Source organism: Macrotis lagotis, chromosome 5 (genome assembly GCF_037893015.1).
Source record: "Macrotis lagotis isolate mMagLag1 chromosome 5, bilby.v1.9.chrom.fasta, whole genome shotgun sequence".
Classification (NCBI taxonomy): Eukaryota; Metazoa; Chordata; class Mammalia; order Peramelemorphia; family Peramelidae; genus Macrotis; species Macrotis lagotis.
The window spans coordinates 174,633,879-174,648,778 of record NC_133662.1 but is presented as its reverse complement, the minus strand read 5'-3'; the positions used below and the strand labels follow the sequence as shown (position 1 = coordinate 174,648,778).

General features: G+C 38.9%; 1 protein-coding gene across 2 annotated transcripts in view; it reads right to left on the bottom strand.

The window, feature by feature from the left end:
• The window catches only part of SYNJ2 (synaptojanin 2), a 146,397-nt gene that overhangs the window by 84,565 nt on the left and 46,932 nt on the right, over positions 1–14,900 (bottom strand). For both annotated transcript variants that reach the window (XM_074187923.1, XM_074187922.1), the window contains exon 4: positions 3,616–3,841. In XM_074187923.1, the coding sequence (XP_074044024.1) occupies positions 3,616–3,841 (226 nt within the window). The remainder of the gene's footprint in view (positions 1–3,615; positions 3,842–14,900) is intronic.

Sequence of the window (14,900 nt, the reverse complement as noted above, 5' to 3'; positions counted from 1 at the left end):
TATTTTGGACTTTTGTTACAGGACAACCAGTTGGGAATGTTCAGTAGGCAGTAGAGCCTGGATCTGAGGAGAGATGACAGAATTCGTCAAACAGAAATGCAAGAAGCAACAAGGCATCACAGATGAAGAGAGTCAGTGAGTTCTAACTTAAGTCCTATCTCAGACACTTATTGTCTGCATGATCTAGGGTGACCCATTTCCTCATCTGAAAAATGGGGATAATAACAGTATCTGCCTCCCAGGGTCATTGTGAGACTCAAATGAGACAGTGTCCAGCACACAGTGGGCACTATATAAATATTACTGTTGCTGTTCAGTCATTTTTCAGGTGTGTCCAACTCTTCAGATTCCCCTACGTGGTGTTTTCTTGACAAAGATACAGCTGTGGTTTGTCATCTCCTTCTTTAGCTCTTCCGACATGTGGAAACTGAGACAAAGAGAGTTAAGTGACTTGCCTAGAGAGGGTTCACATAGCTAGTAAGTGTCTGAGGTCAGATTTGAATTCAGAAAGAAGAGTTTTCCTGACTTCAGGCCTGGCACTCCATCTACTGAATCAATTAGCTGACTTATATAAATGATAGCTATTTAAAAAAAATAATTATTTAACCTCTAAGTGCCTCAGGCAATTCTCTAAGACTAGATTACAGCATAGGAGCTGACTTGCAATTGGGAAAGGGTATTTTCTTATCAGAATGTCTCTATACCAAAAAAATCCCAGGTCTAGTTCAGAAATATATAAACTGGAGTTCATGAAATAAGAGATAAAGAAATAAGAGAGGAAGATCCAGGGCAAAGCCCTAAGGGATCCATTGTTAGTGGCTGAGACATGGAAGAAGCAGGCAGTCAGCCAGACAGAAAGATAACAAGGAGGGAGCCCACAAGGAGGGAGAAAAACTTGTTGGGGCAGTGTGGTCAATAGCATCAAAAACTGCAGAAAAGTCAAAAAGGATGAGGACTAAAAGGTCTAGGATTTAACAATTAACAGATTTTTGGAACCCATGGAGATAGCTGTTACAGTAAAATAATGGAACCAGAAGCCGGGGTGAAAATAGGCTAAAAGCTGGGTAAAGGACAAACATGTGGAAATGATATTTCCTAGGAATCTGACAATGAAAGGAAGGAGAAATAGGTCTCAAAAGTTACAAATGGGGGAGAAATGGGCACATTTGTGGGCAGCAGGGTTAGAGACAGATAATAGAGGAAAGTCAGGAGAAAAATGATGTTTGAAAGGGTCAGGTCTCAGAGGACATGAGATTGTTCTTGGCAAAGAGAATGGTTAACTCCAGGCAGCTAAGCAGCTCACTAGATAGAGCACCAGCCCTGGAGTCAGGAGAATCTGAGTTCAAATCTGACCTCAAGCACTTAATAATCACCCAGCTGTGTAACCTTGGGCAAGTCACTTAACCCAAGTGTCTTGCCAAAAAAAGAGAGAGAGAGAGAGAGAGAGAGAGAATGGCCAACTATTCCTCAAAGATTGGAGCAAAGGAAGAGAAAAGAAGGAATGATTTAGAGTAGTTGTGAGATACAGAAAAGGAGAGGAGAGCTTATGACAGATGGCCTGTATTTTCTCAGGAGTGTAGGAGCTAAGGTCTTCTGCTGAGAAGGAGGTAGTGGTGGTGTAGGAAGCTTTAGAAAAAAAGGGAGAGATTTGGAACAGCATCTGTGGGAAGTATAATGAGAAAACAGTCAGAGAAAAGAAAAGAATTGTTACATAGCAGCAAGGACTCAGGTAAGATTATTTTACATAAATTGACAACAGAAACCAGCAACCATAGTTGTGGCTTCTCTAGCAAAGTTGGGCTAAAACACAGTAAATCTGGGTTTCAATAATAAATATTTTTTTTGTTTATTTGTTTTTTTAGGTTTTTGCAAGGCAAATGGGGTTAAGTGGCTTGCCCAAGGCCACACAGCTAGGTAATTATTAAGTGTCTGAGCCCGGATTTGAACCCAGGTACTCCTGACTCCAGGGCCGGTGCTTTATCCACTAAGCCACCTAGCCGCCCTCAATAATATATTTTCAAACTCCCTCACTGTATCCTTATAGAAATGATGGAGAGATTGGGGGGGGGGGGGATGAGAATACTGAGAAAATACATCAGAATTGGTAGAACAGGGGCGGCTAGGTGGACCAATGGATAAAGCACCGGCCCTGGAGTCAGGAGTACCTGGGTTCAAATCCGGGCTCAGACACTTAATAATTACCTAGCTGTGTGGCCTTGGGCAAGCCACTTAACCCCATTTGCCTTGTAAAAACCTTAAAAAAAAAAAAAGGAATTGGTAAAACAACTGGACTAAGAGAATTAATGGATAGATATCAACCTGAAAGGAACCGAATCCTGCCAGTTTAGAATCAAGTCTAAACTTAATGAAGGTCAAATTTAATAAGGGAAGACAAATACAGATCTTCCTGGCTCCAAGAGCAGCTGTCTATCCACACTATGCCACATTTCTTCTGAAGTAAATTTTTAAAGTGAGAGTACACATCATTTTCCAAGATGGTTCTGCTGGGATTCACTGCCCAAAAATCTATTCAGGATCCCTAGATCAGAAAAGTCCGACGAGCAGATAGGGCTTGACAAGATGACTTCTTGTGAACTAATCAAATCACTTACCCTTTTACAGACTCTGATCTCATACTATGCAAAGTCATCATAAGCAGCAACTCAATCACAGAAACAAGGAGAAGCCAATATAAATACCTACAGGGTCAAAATAAATATAGGGCATTTGCGTACTGTCAACCATGGCAATGTTCCACCTGTGAATTTCTTCAGAACTTTTCTCTCACTTAAAGTTTCTCACCACTGTCTTGTCTTCTAAAGATTGACCCTGCAGATTTCAAGCTAAAAGGCAGGAGTTGTAAACAGCATCTCTGAGAATGAGAACAGAATTTAAAAAAGAAAGATCAATGGAAGATTAAACAGATGGTTCCATTCCATGGGCAGTGAAACCAACTGCTCCCTTACTCAGATTCCACAATTTCACCTGCTAGAATGAAGTGGGGTTTTTTTAGGTTTTTTTGCAAGGCAATGGGGTTAAATGGCTTGCCCAAGGCCACACAGCTAGGTAATTATTAAGTGTCTGAGACCGGATTTGAACCCAGGTACTCCTGACTCCAAGGCTGGTGCCTTATCCAATACACCAACTAGCCGCCCCTGTTTTTTTTTTTTTAATCAATTTAGAATAAAAAATGAAAAAATATTTTTTGGTAGTTCATTGTTGTTCAAAAAACAGTACTAAATAAATTGGTTCATTTGTCTCCTTCCATTAGGAGTCAGAACTGAGAATTTGCTGAGAATCAAGAATAGGAGTTCTGTATGAACTATACTTGAAAAAAAGGAAGAAACAACATCTAGAACTAAGGATGCATTCTCGTCGAGAGAAGAACCAGAAAGCTAAGCAAAAAGTAACAAACTGCACAAACCACAGACATCAGATCTTCACAAGGAAGGCCAATTATGAAAGGATAAAGCAGAGGGGAGGGAGGGATAGAAGCATTGAGATAAGGAACTCCTTCATGCATGTAACATGATAAGAAAACCCTCGAGTGACTCATGTCCATTCTTCCTCAAGAAGTACTGAATCATTTGCATCTCGTCGGGTTCAATCACTCACCTGCTCTGTCTCAACAAAGTTCGACACATGTCCGTCATCATTCACCCCCCTGATGTGAAATCTGGCACCGGCGCGCTCACAGCTGATCCGGGAGATGAGGCAAGCTTTGGCCTGTTTGTGTGAGGCATAGACAGTGCGGATGACCACCACTCCACAGATCACCTTCAGCAGCCAATCAGAGCAGTTCACCTGGAAGTGTTTCAAGGGCACATGCAAGAGCTGGTTCCTGAAAAATGTTACCAAAGTGTGGATTAATTGGACAACAAAAACACAGGAAAGAGTAGATTTGCACCCAAATCAAGGTTAATGAACGTTAAGGCCTCAACATTAACCTTTGAGGAGCTTCAAACAAATTCAATTCAATAAGCATCTATTATGTACCTCCCCAGGGATGAGTTGCAGGCTGAGTGTGGAGGATCACAATAACAAAAACAAAATAATCCTAACCCTCAGGTTTTCTATTCCACTGGGGAATGACTGGTGTGTACTACACTCCCTCCTCAACCAGGCAACCCATTCCTCATCATATAGAATAGAGTCCTTTGTTTCTTCAACTATACAAGGGGGGGAATAATAGCATCTACCTTATAGGGTTGCCATGAGAATCCTTGAAAGAAACCCTAAAACTTTATATAATTTCCAATCATTGTTATCTGCTTATTTTATTTTGGAGAGATAGCCAATTATATAAATTATATAAAAAAATAACCCATGATATGAAAATATTAATGGAGTCTTCTTCTTAAGTACTATCAAAATAAAAATGTTAACTGAAAATTGAATTGGATTGGCTAAATAACTTGAGGTATATCAATGTAACATAATATGCCATAAAAATGATAAATATGAAGAATATAAAATACATACTTATATGTGAGGATGCAAAGTAAAAAAGATATATTTTTAAAAATCAACAAAATATACACACAACTAAACAGGAAGTAGATTGAAAACAAACACAAAGAAATAAAGCCTTTGTTAAGATTTCATTCAACATACTATGTCCTTTTAAAAAACAAAATAGCTTAAAAGCATTTGTGGGGGCAGCTAGGTGGTTCAGTGGATGTCAGGAGTACCAGAGTTTAAATCTGTCCTCAGGCAATAATTTTCCAGCTATGTGCCTTGGGCAAGCCACTTAACCCCAATGCCTTGCAAAAAAAAATCTAAAAAAAAAAACCATTTGTGATTTTATGTATGATTTCACTTATTTTGTGAATACTCATGTAGTCCATCTATCATTCACTGACTTCACTCTCCTTGCTTTGCAAATTTAACCCAGTTAGGTCAACACAGCACTTTTCTCTGTCTTGCTAACCTAACCCTGGGGTACATAGGTGGCTCAGGGGATGGAGTGCCTCATCTTCCTTAGTTCGAATCTGGCTTCAGATACTTACTGGTTTATGATTCTGGGCAAATCACTTAACTCAATTGACCTCAGCTTACTCATCTGCAAACTAAGCTGGAGAAGGAAATGGCAAATTACTCCAGTATTTTTGTCAAGAAAACTCCAAATTGGGGCAGCTAGGTGGCACAGTGGATAGAGCACCAGCCCTGGAGTCAGGAGTACCAGAGTTCAAATCCAACCTCAGACACTTAATAAGTACCTAGCTGTGTGACCTTGGGCAAGTCACTTAACCCTACTGCCTTGCAAAAAAAAAAAGAAAACCCCAAATTGAATCACTAGGAGTCAGGAAGACACAATTGAAAAAACAACTAAACAACCACAACCCTGGATTAGTCCCACTAACTCTTTCCTCAGGAATTCATGAAATCAGACAACTGGATCCAATATAAATTTATATTATCCAATCTCAGCTTCACCTTCACCATAACAAACCAAATCTTTTGTTCCTAATTGATCCACTAACAAAACAAACCATCCCATAGCTATCTTAACTTTTATAGTCAATAAATCTATATTCACTGCTTCCATTTTCTTTCCTTTCAATTACTTCTCAGCCCCTCAAAATCTGGCTTCTAGCAATAAACTCAGTGTTCAAATCTGACACTACTGCTAACTCACTCTTCCTGATTACTCTCTCCTCTCTGGGATGGTCTCTCTTGGTACTTTCTCCTCCTACTTCTCTTAAAGCTTCTCTTCAGTCTCCTTAGCAGCATGACCATTGACTCCCCATCCACTGGTATCCTCCAAAGCTCTATCTTGAGTCCTCTGCTTTTCTTAATAACCTCATCAGTTCCCACAGGCTTCATGATCATTTCTATGCAGAAGCCTTTCACATCTTTATATGTTTCTCTCCTTACCACAAAACCAACTACCTATCAGATTTCAACAAACTACATACCCTGTGGAAACATATCAAACTAATTATGTCTAACACAGAATTCATCTTTTTCCAAAAATCCAAAATCTTTTATTTCTCTCAAGGAGTGCCACTATTCTCCAGTTTACAACCTTGAAATCATTCTTGATTTCTCACTCTTACTCATCCAATAGATCCAATCAGTTGCCAATTATTCCTGATTCTGCCTCTATAATATCTCTTATTTTTGATCCCTTCTCTTTACTCATGTAGCCACTATCCTGGTTCAAGTTTTTGGCATTTTTCACTTAGACTAAGCAACAGCCTCCTAATGAATTGGTCTTCCTGCTTCAAATCTCCCCCATTGCCAAAGTGATCTTCCGTAACACTTCTGACCATGTTACTCCTCTGCTCAACAAGTTCCAGGAGATCTGGTGACCTCAGGGATCAAATACAAATACTTCTGACTAATTTCAAACCCTTTAACAGCTGACTCCAACCAAACTTTCCTGTCTTTTTAAACATGACTCCAGACAAAATGACCTTGCTATTTTTCAACACAATACTCCATTTCCCATCTCCATGTCTTTACGTGAGTTGTCCCACATGCTTGGAATGTATCTGGTCCTTACTTGCCAGTTCCTTTCCAAGCTAAGTTTCAATGCTACAACCTACCAGAAGCCTTTCCTGATCATCCCAGCTGCAGTATCTCCACCTACCCCCAAGTAATCTATTATCCTGTATTTATTTTACATATGCTTGTATGTGCATATGCTGTCTCCCATCTATAAAATGTAGGCTCCCTAATGTTCAATCATTTTCAGCTGTCTCCTGCTCTTCACGACCCCATTTAGAGTCTTCTTGGCAAAAATAGGAGTAGTTTGCCATTTCTTTTTGTCAGCTTATTTTGACAATTGAGTTAAACAGGGTGAAGTGACTTGCCCAGGGTCACACAATGAAGACTGAGATCACATTTGAACTCAGGATGATGAGTCTTCTTGACTCCAGACCCAGCACCCCATTCACTGCATAACCAAGCTCCCCTACACTTCCTTCCTAAGATCAGGGTCTATTTCCATCTGTCTTAAATAAATGCTTCTTTTGCTTGATTGAATTGGACAAATCAAATTTCCTATTAAATGCTACTCTCCAGGAAAGGGAAATAAGGAATTAATGGTGCTATTCATCCTGAACCCAAAAGAACTGCTTCCAAGCCCTTCCTTACTGGGTGTTGGGGAGCAGATTGACACTCTGCCACTGGGTGACAAGTAGTGAGTACTGCTCCAATCTACCAGGTGGGAGCCAAAAGGACGGAGCTAAGTCACCCTCCTAAAACCTCAAACTCATTCACCAGGAATAAGACTCTCCCTGGGAAACTGCTGCATGGAGTACAAACTAGATCACAATGACCTACTTGTTTTAGAAGAGCAATGAATGACATCATTGCTCCTTGGCTTTCTTCAGAACAACACACTCTCTCCTACTGGTGAGGAAAAAAAGTATACAACCCCTAGTCCTAAAATTAGGTAAGGGCTTCCTAACAGGATGGGCAAGGAAGCTACTTTGTGATGGTGCTCCACCCACATCTACAGTTGGGATAACTTACAGAACCAGGAGATCTTGACAGTCCAGATGGCTCCTCCCAAACAATATTTCTTTTGGAGAATGGCATACAAATAGTTCCTTTTTTTCCTTTTAATTCAGTGTCCTTCTAATGGAGATTCGATTAAGATTCTGGAAAGATGCTTCCACCTCCTTTTTGAAGGAGTAGCAAATTTGTGATTTCATTGGAGTAGAGAAAAGCCAATGAAGAAATTCTCACTCCCAATAAACAGGCACTTTTTCTGTCATTTATAATCTTGGAGATTGTGCCTGAGGGAAGATATATTCAGTGATTTGACCAGCATCACAAAACTCACAGATATCAGTTGGGATATAAACATGGGTCTACTTGACTCAAGGATGAATGGCTCTCTCCACTGTTGTGCATGCACCTTGAAACCCTCCTAAAAAATCTGATCTGATCTAGTCCATTGCTAAAAATTTACTTAAGGTATGCCTTACCATGTGCAGCAATAAAGATAATAAAATGAATCACTCTATAACTCAGATAATAAGCCAGGTTTTTTTAAAAAAAAGGAAGAATTTCCTAGGAATAAAAGCTGTCTGAAGATGAAAAGGTACCTTTTGAGGAGATTAAATTCTCTGTCGCCAGAGGTATTTAATGAATGACTCATTAGAAATTATATAAGATATTTATGCTTCAGGTACTGCATGAACTAGATGAACTTTAGGTCTTTTTAATCTCAAATCCTATGAAATGACAATAGTAAGATGATTTAACCCAGCAACTGAAATTATTCCCTGCTTTCCTCTTTCAGTATCAGCATTATAGGGATGAAGACTATGCAATGGCAAACACTCTGGGTTCAAATGATGGAGGAAATTTACAGGATCAAAGATTCTTCAGGGTGTCAAGGTAGGCAGCTCCAACCCTGAAGGAAAAGGTACTGTGTAAGGCCAAAATGTGTTTTGAGTTTTCTCTCACTTGCTGATCTCACAAGAGTTCAATTATCATCTTTATACAGATGTTTCCAAATGTATATTCAGCCTTAAACTTCTCTTGACCTCCAATATTGTATCAACCATTGCCTTTTGGATTCTTCAAACTAGATGTATTGTAGTCACCTCACACTTAACAGGTCCAAAAGAAAATTCATTATCTTTCCCTCCAAAATCATCCCCTCTTCCTAACTTCCCAATAACCATTAAGTGCAGAATCATTGTCAAAATTACCCTAGCTGGTGACTCAATGTCATCCTCAAATTTCAAAAACCAAAAATCAAAATCCTCAAATTTTGAAAATAAAAATTTTTAAATTCAAAAATTTTAAAAATCACTCACCAATGGATCTAATCTGCTGCCAAGTTTTATCTTTTATACTTCTACAACATCCCTCTTATCCATCTTTCTTTTAAGTTAATCACCATGCTATTTCAGTCTCTCTTCAATTTTTGGCTACATCCTTTCACTGGCCATCCCCTTCATGCTTGCAAAGAATCCTCTTTTCCCCACCTTCCTTGTCTTCCTTCAGTTGCCTCTCCCAGAATAAAATAAATCTAATCACTTCACAGCTAAACACCAAGCTGCTAACTTCATCTTGTATACTGAAGGCCATCCCACCTACCTCAAACTCCTCACTCCTGGAAATGGAGAGATGAAGGGTAGATCACTACATTCTTCCCAAAGCTTTCCTTTCTAGAAGATAGGACCTGTACTTTTCCAGCTCACTATCCATTTTCCATCTGCAGCTATGCTTGGTTTCTCTACAGAACAAGATTACCATCACTATCACCCCCATGGGGGACCCTTTGGTCTCCCCACCATCTTCCTAGCTTCCTTTGTGTGATTTTCCCCATTAGATTGCAAGCTTCTTGAGGGCAAGGATTGTCCTTTTTTTTTTTTTTTACTACTTCATAAATGTCTATTGAATTGAATCAAATCTCACTTTCTGTAAAGGGCTCTTCCAATTCTACCTCCTGGGGATGGTTTCCTCCTGGGATTATTTTAATTTAAAATATATCATATGCACTTCTTAAAATATTATCTCTCCCATTAGACTCTGAGCTCCATGAGGGCTTGGACTATACTTTCATCTTTATTTTTTAATCCCCAGTGCTTAGAAAACTTTTAAAAGAGTCATGACTGTCTCTTCGTTGACCCCACTTGGAGCTGTCATGGCAAAAATACTGAAATGGTTGGCCATTTCTTTCTCCAGCTCATTTACAGATGAGGAAACTGAGTCTAAAAGTATTAAGTGACTTGTCCAGGATCACAAAGCCAGTAAATGTCTGAGGCCAAATTTGAACCTAGTTCTTCCTGACTCCAGGTGTGGTATTGGTATCCACTGAACCAACCAGCTGCTTATTGACTAACTAACGGAATCATGGATAGACTAAAAGTCTACCTAGATATCTAAAGCTGGAAGTTCAGATATTACCTAGGGAAACCTTTCCTTTTGTCAATGAGGAAACTGAGATCCAGAGAAGAGGAAGGGTCACACAACCAGAAAAAAGGCAGAGAGAGAAAATTTTAGGACCTTGACCCCAAAAACAGGATCTTTGCCTCTTCAAGAGCAGCAATGGAATTTGTGTCAAACAGGACCCTGAGAAAGTACACATAACTAACAGCCAGTTCTAAAGATGTTCACAATAAATTCTTATAATTTGCTCTGACTAACCAAAGGACTTTTTTTTTTTCCAGCAAGAGCCCAAAAGAACAGATTACTATCAAAAATGAGCAAGCAAGGATGTGTGCTGGGTGTGGCCTTGAAACATCTGCCCTGATTCACCCATTTCTTGGCAAAGAACACAAATGGTAAGAGGGCAAGGCCTCCATAAAACAGTTCCACCCGGCCAGCAGTGACTGCTGACAGCTGGTATCACTAGGTCTTATTTCACAACTTCTCATTTGCAAATGGGCCAGGAAAAAGAGTAACATTTTGCCAAATGTATGATCCTCATCGTGTAACTTCTTAGTCACATTTGTTGACACTGTAGTAACACAGGCCATTTTTTTTTTTTAGGGAGAAGAAACACAGATTTATTAAAGAAAACAAAGTTTTGAATTTCCCTCCAGGATCAGATTGTAACGGTAATTAATATCATTAGCAGAAACAACAATGGCTGGCTAATGCTGTGTAAATAAACATAACTTGAAAGTTTGCAAAGTGCCTTACAAATATCATCATAATTTACCCTCATAATAGGTGCTATTTTTATCTCCATTTTACAGATAAGGAAACTAAGGTAGACAGGTGAAGTGACCTGCTTTAGAATGAGACTAGATTCAAACTTAGTCCTCTGTGACTCCTGGTCCAGAGTGCTCTCCACTGAACCATCTATCTGTATCCTATCAGGTGATAAAAATCAGGTACTATAGTACTCAGGAGCAGGTAGGTGATACAGTAGATGGAGTACCATACAAGTCAGAAGAGTTTAAATTTGGCTCCAGGCACTTAACTGTGAGACTTTGGGCAAGTCATTGTCTCTTAGTTTTCTCATTCATCAGGTGAACTAGAGAAGGAAATGGCAAACCACTCCAGTATATTTGCCAAGAAAACCTCAGACAGGGTAGCAAAGAGTCAGATATGACTAAAAATGCCTGAAAACACAGAGTATCCAACTTAAAAAGGTTTTGGTTTTTTTTTAACCAAGGGAATTATTCACTTTATCTGCTGGTAATCCTCTGAATTTGAATATCTGCCTACCAGTGTCACTGGCTGGACAAGGAAAAAAGAACTAGACTATTTTACAGAAGCTCAGCAATGACTTCTGCTGCTGTGACAACTCTACCAGCCAATATACTCCAATAAGGACATTCTAGCCTTGGCAACCATCTCCCATTCACTTTCCTTCTACAGTACAGAGTAGCAGGGTGATCTAATGGAGAGCTGGCCTTATGGTAGAGAAGACTTGGGTTCATTGGAAACAATTTTGGGCTGTCTGCAAAGGAGAATGCCATATGTATCCAGATAAAGAGCCGTGGAGTTTGAACAAAGTTCAAGGACTATTCCCTTTAATTAATTAATTTATTTTATTGATTTTTTTTTAGGGTTTTTTCTTTTGCAAGGCAAATACAGTTAAGTGTCTTGCCCAAGGCCACACAGCTAGGTAATTATTAGGTGTCTGAGACCGTCCCTTTAATTTAGAAAAAAAAAACAGATATCTTATTGTCTGATCTTGTTAACTCTTAGACTTCTTGTCTGTTCCTTAAGGATATGATTTCTCTCTCATCACACTCAATTTGGATCAATGTACAACATGGAAACAAAGTAAAGACTGACATTACTTTCCATGGGGGTAGGGGGAAGTAAGATTGGGGGGAAAATTGTAAAACTCAAATAATATCTTTAATAAAAAAAAATTTTAAAAAGACTTGGGTTCTAATTCTGCCTTTCACACATTCCCTGTTGTAGTTCCCTGGGTATCACTTCTCAGTCCCTTAGCCCAGTGGCTCTCAATCACTTCACCTCTTGCCCTTGCTCAGAGATTTTCAAAGTGTGGACCTGGAACCCTAGGGAACCTCAAGACCCTTTCAAGGAAGTCTGTAAAGTCAAAACTATTTTCATAATAAATACTAAGACATGCTAATTTTCAAGACAGTAAATAGCAAGTAAATAGGTTTTTAAAAGAATAAAGGAATCCCTAGACCAAAAAAGTTGAGAACCACTACCTAGACAACTTTTTGTGTGCATATAATAAAATTACTACACATTTACTGCTATTTCAATGATAATAAGTTGGAGAAAGAGCATAGATCTACATTTGATGAGAGGCTTTTCTCACCAGGAGTTCATTATACCAGTAACATCATAAAATTTGTTTTATTTTGCTTTTTAAAGCTTCCAAGTCAATATCTGATAAGTGAATTCTATTCTCTTCCATGAAATCTCCCCACAGTGAGTCACCATTCTCTGGTCTCCTATGCAGCACTTAATGTCTCATTTTGATGAGAAATCAAATTATTTTATATTCTTATTCACATATATGTATACTTTTCTAGGCAGCTAGATGGCTCAGTGGATGGAATACTAAGCCTAGAATCAGAAAGACATGAATTCAAATTCACATAATTTTTGTTTGCCTTAATCTACTGGAGAAGGAAATGGCAAACTACTCCAGGATCCTTGCCAAGAAAACCCCATGAACAGTATAGTCTACAAGACCACAAATAGTCAGACACGACTGAACAACAACAACAATAGGAACAAATACTTTTCTAATGATCACAATGCTGGCATCTGGGAGTTATTCAATCCAATAATTCAATCCAAAAAAAAAAAAATGAAAAAAAGTGACAGTGAGTTGTAAAAGTTCTGAGGACATTTCATAACCCTTCTCATTCCCAAAGGGGTATATAGATGTTTTCAAGAATGTTTCTATCTCTCAGGATCCCTTGGCCCCATCTGCCTGAGCTGGCAATAATTTAGAGGGCAGTGCTTTTAACCCTCTCTTCCCAGCAAAGCCTAAAGGCTGCCTCCTAGGATTTTGGAGTAGGTTAGTAGTCCAAGGTATACCACCTCAACAAATACCTTCCAAAGCAAAGAAACATTCCCTGATCATTAGAAAACAGCTATGGGGGGTGGCTAGGTGGATAAAGCACTGGCCCTGGAGTCAGGAGTACCTGGGTTCAAATCCAGTCTCAGACACTTAATAATTACCTAGCTGTGTGGTCTTAGGCAAGCCACTTAACCCCATTGCCTAGCAAAAACCTAAAACAAACAAACAAAAAAAAAACAGCTATGGATAAACTGGATTATCACACAAAGTTTCACTATATCATGCCTAACATGGGCCATATACTAAGGCCCAAGGGAAAGTTGTATATTTACTAAGGATAGTAAATCTAACTCCTTTTCTTCTTTTTTTATGAACCCTAGGAAAATGAGAAACAAGTACCATAACTGAACTGCATCCAACAGTACATGGATTATATCTGGACAGTTACTCTTAAAGAAGGAAATAATCCACAGAAGCAAAAATGGATATCTAATACGAGCAACATCTCTCTGAGAGTCTAAACAAAGATTTAGTCCTCCATAGTTAGATATGATTTATTTAATGCACTTTACAGACATTAGAGTAACTTATAGTTGTCAGATAGTCAATCAACAATCATCTCTTGAGTGCCTGCTATTGGCCAGGAAAGGCTAGAAACTGGGGACAGAAAGACCAAAGTGTGTCCCTGCTCCTAAAGAGCCATCACAACCAACGTTTATAGTCATTTCAATACCATCTACCACAGAGCACTTACTACCACTAAGGAAATGTCTGTGAAAAACTAATCTCAAAGAGACTTAGGGAGAGAGGTACTTCCAATAAGAGAAATTGTAGACTCATTTTCTGTCATCTTTACTGAAAGTATGACAAAGGATATGAATAGGCAGTTTTCAGATAAAGAAATTAAATATCTGTAGGTGTGGGTGTGTGAAAAAATGCTCTAAATCATTATTGATTAGGGAAATGCAAATTAAAATAACTCTGAAATACCACCTCCTACTAATCAGACTGACCAATATGACAAAAAAAGGAAAATGATCAATGTTGAAGGGGATATGAGGAAAACTGTGACATTAATATACTATTGGTGGAGTTGTGAACTCATCTAACCATTCTGGTAAGCAATATGGAGCTGTGCCCAAAGAGCAATAAACTGTACACGAGCCAGCAATACCACTACTGGGTCTGTTTCTCAAAAAGATCACAAAAAAGGGAAAAAGACCCACATGTGCAAATATAGTTGTAGTAGCTCATTTTGTAGTGGCCAAGAATTGGAAAAGTTTAAGAATGTGATGGAGTACTATTGTTCTATAAAAAATCATGAGTGATCCATAGTCATATGGAAAATTGCTCTAAATCATTACTTATCAGAGAAATGCAAATTAAAGCATCACTGAGGCACCACCTCACACCTCTTAGACTGGCCAATATGACCAGAAAAAAACAATAATCAATGTTGGAAGGGATGTGGGAAATCTGGGACACTACTACACTGTTGGTGGAGCTATGAACTCATCCATCCTTTCTGGAAAGAAATTTGGAACTACACCCAAAGGGCAACAAAAATATGCATACCCTTTGATCCAGCAACCACTACTGGGTCTATACCCAGAAGAGATTATGAAAAAGGGTAAAAACATCACTGGTACAAAAATATTCATAGCAACCCTGTTTGTGGTGGCAAAGAATTGGAAATTAAGTAAATGTCCTTCAACTGGGGAATGGCTTAACAAACTGTGGTATATGTATGTGATGGAACACTATTGTTCTATTAAAAACCAGGAGGGATGGGAGTTCAGGGAAGCCTGGAAGGATTTGCATGAACTGATGCAACAATCAAGGACAATTTGGGGCTATCTGCGATGGAGAATACCATCTGTATCCAGAGAAAGAACTGTGGACTTTGAACAAAGACCCAGGACTATTACCTTTAATTTAGGGGGAAAAAAAAAACCTGCTATCT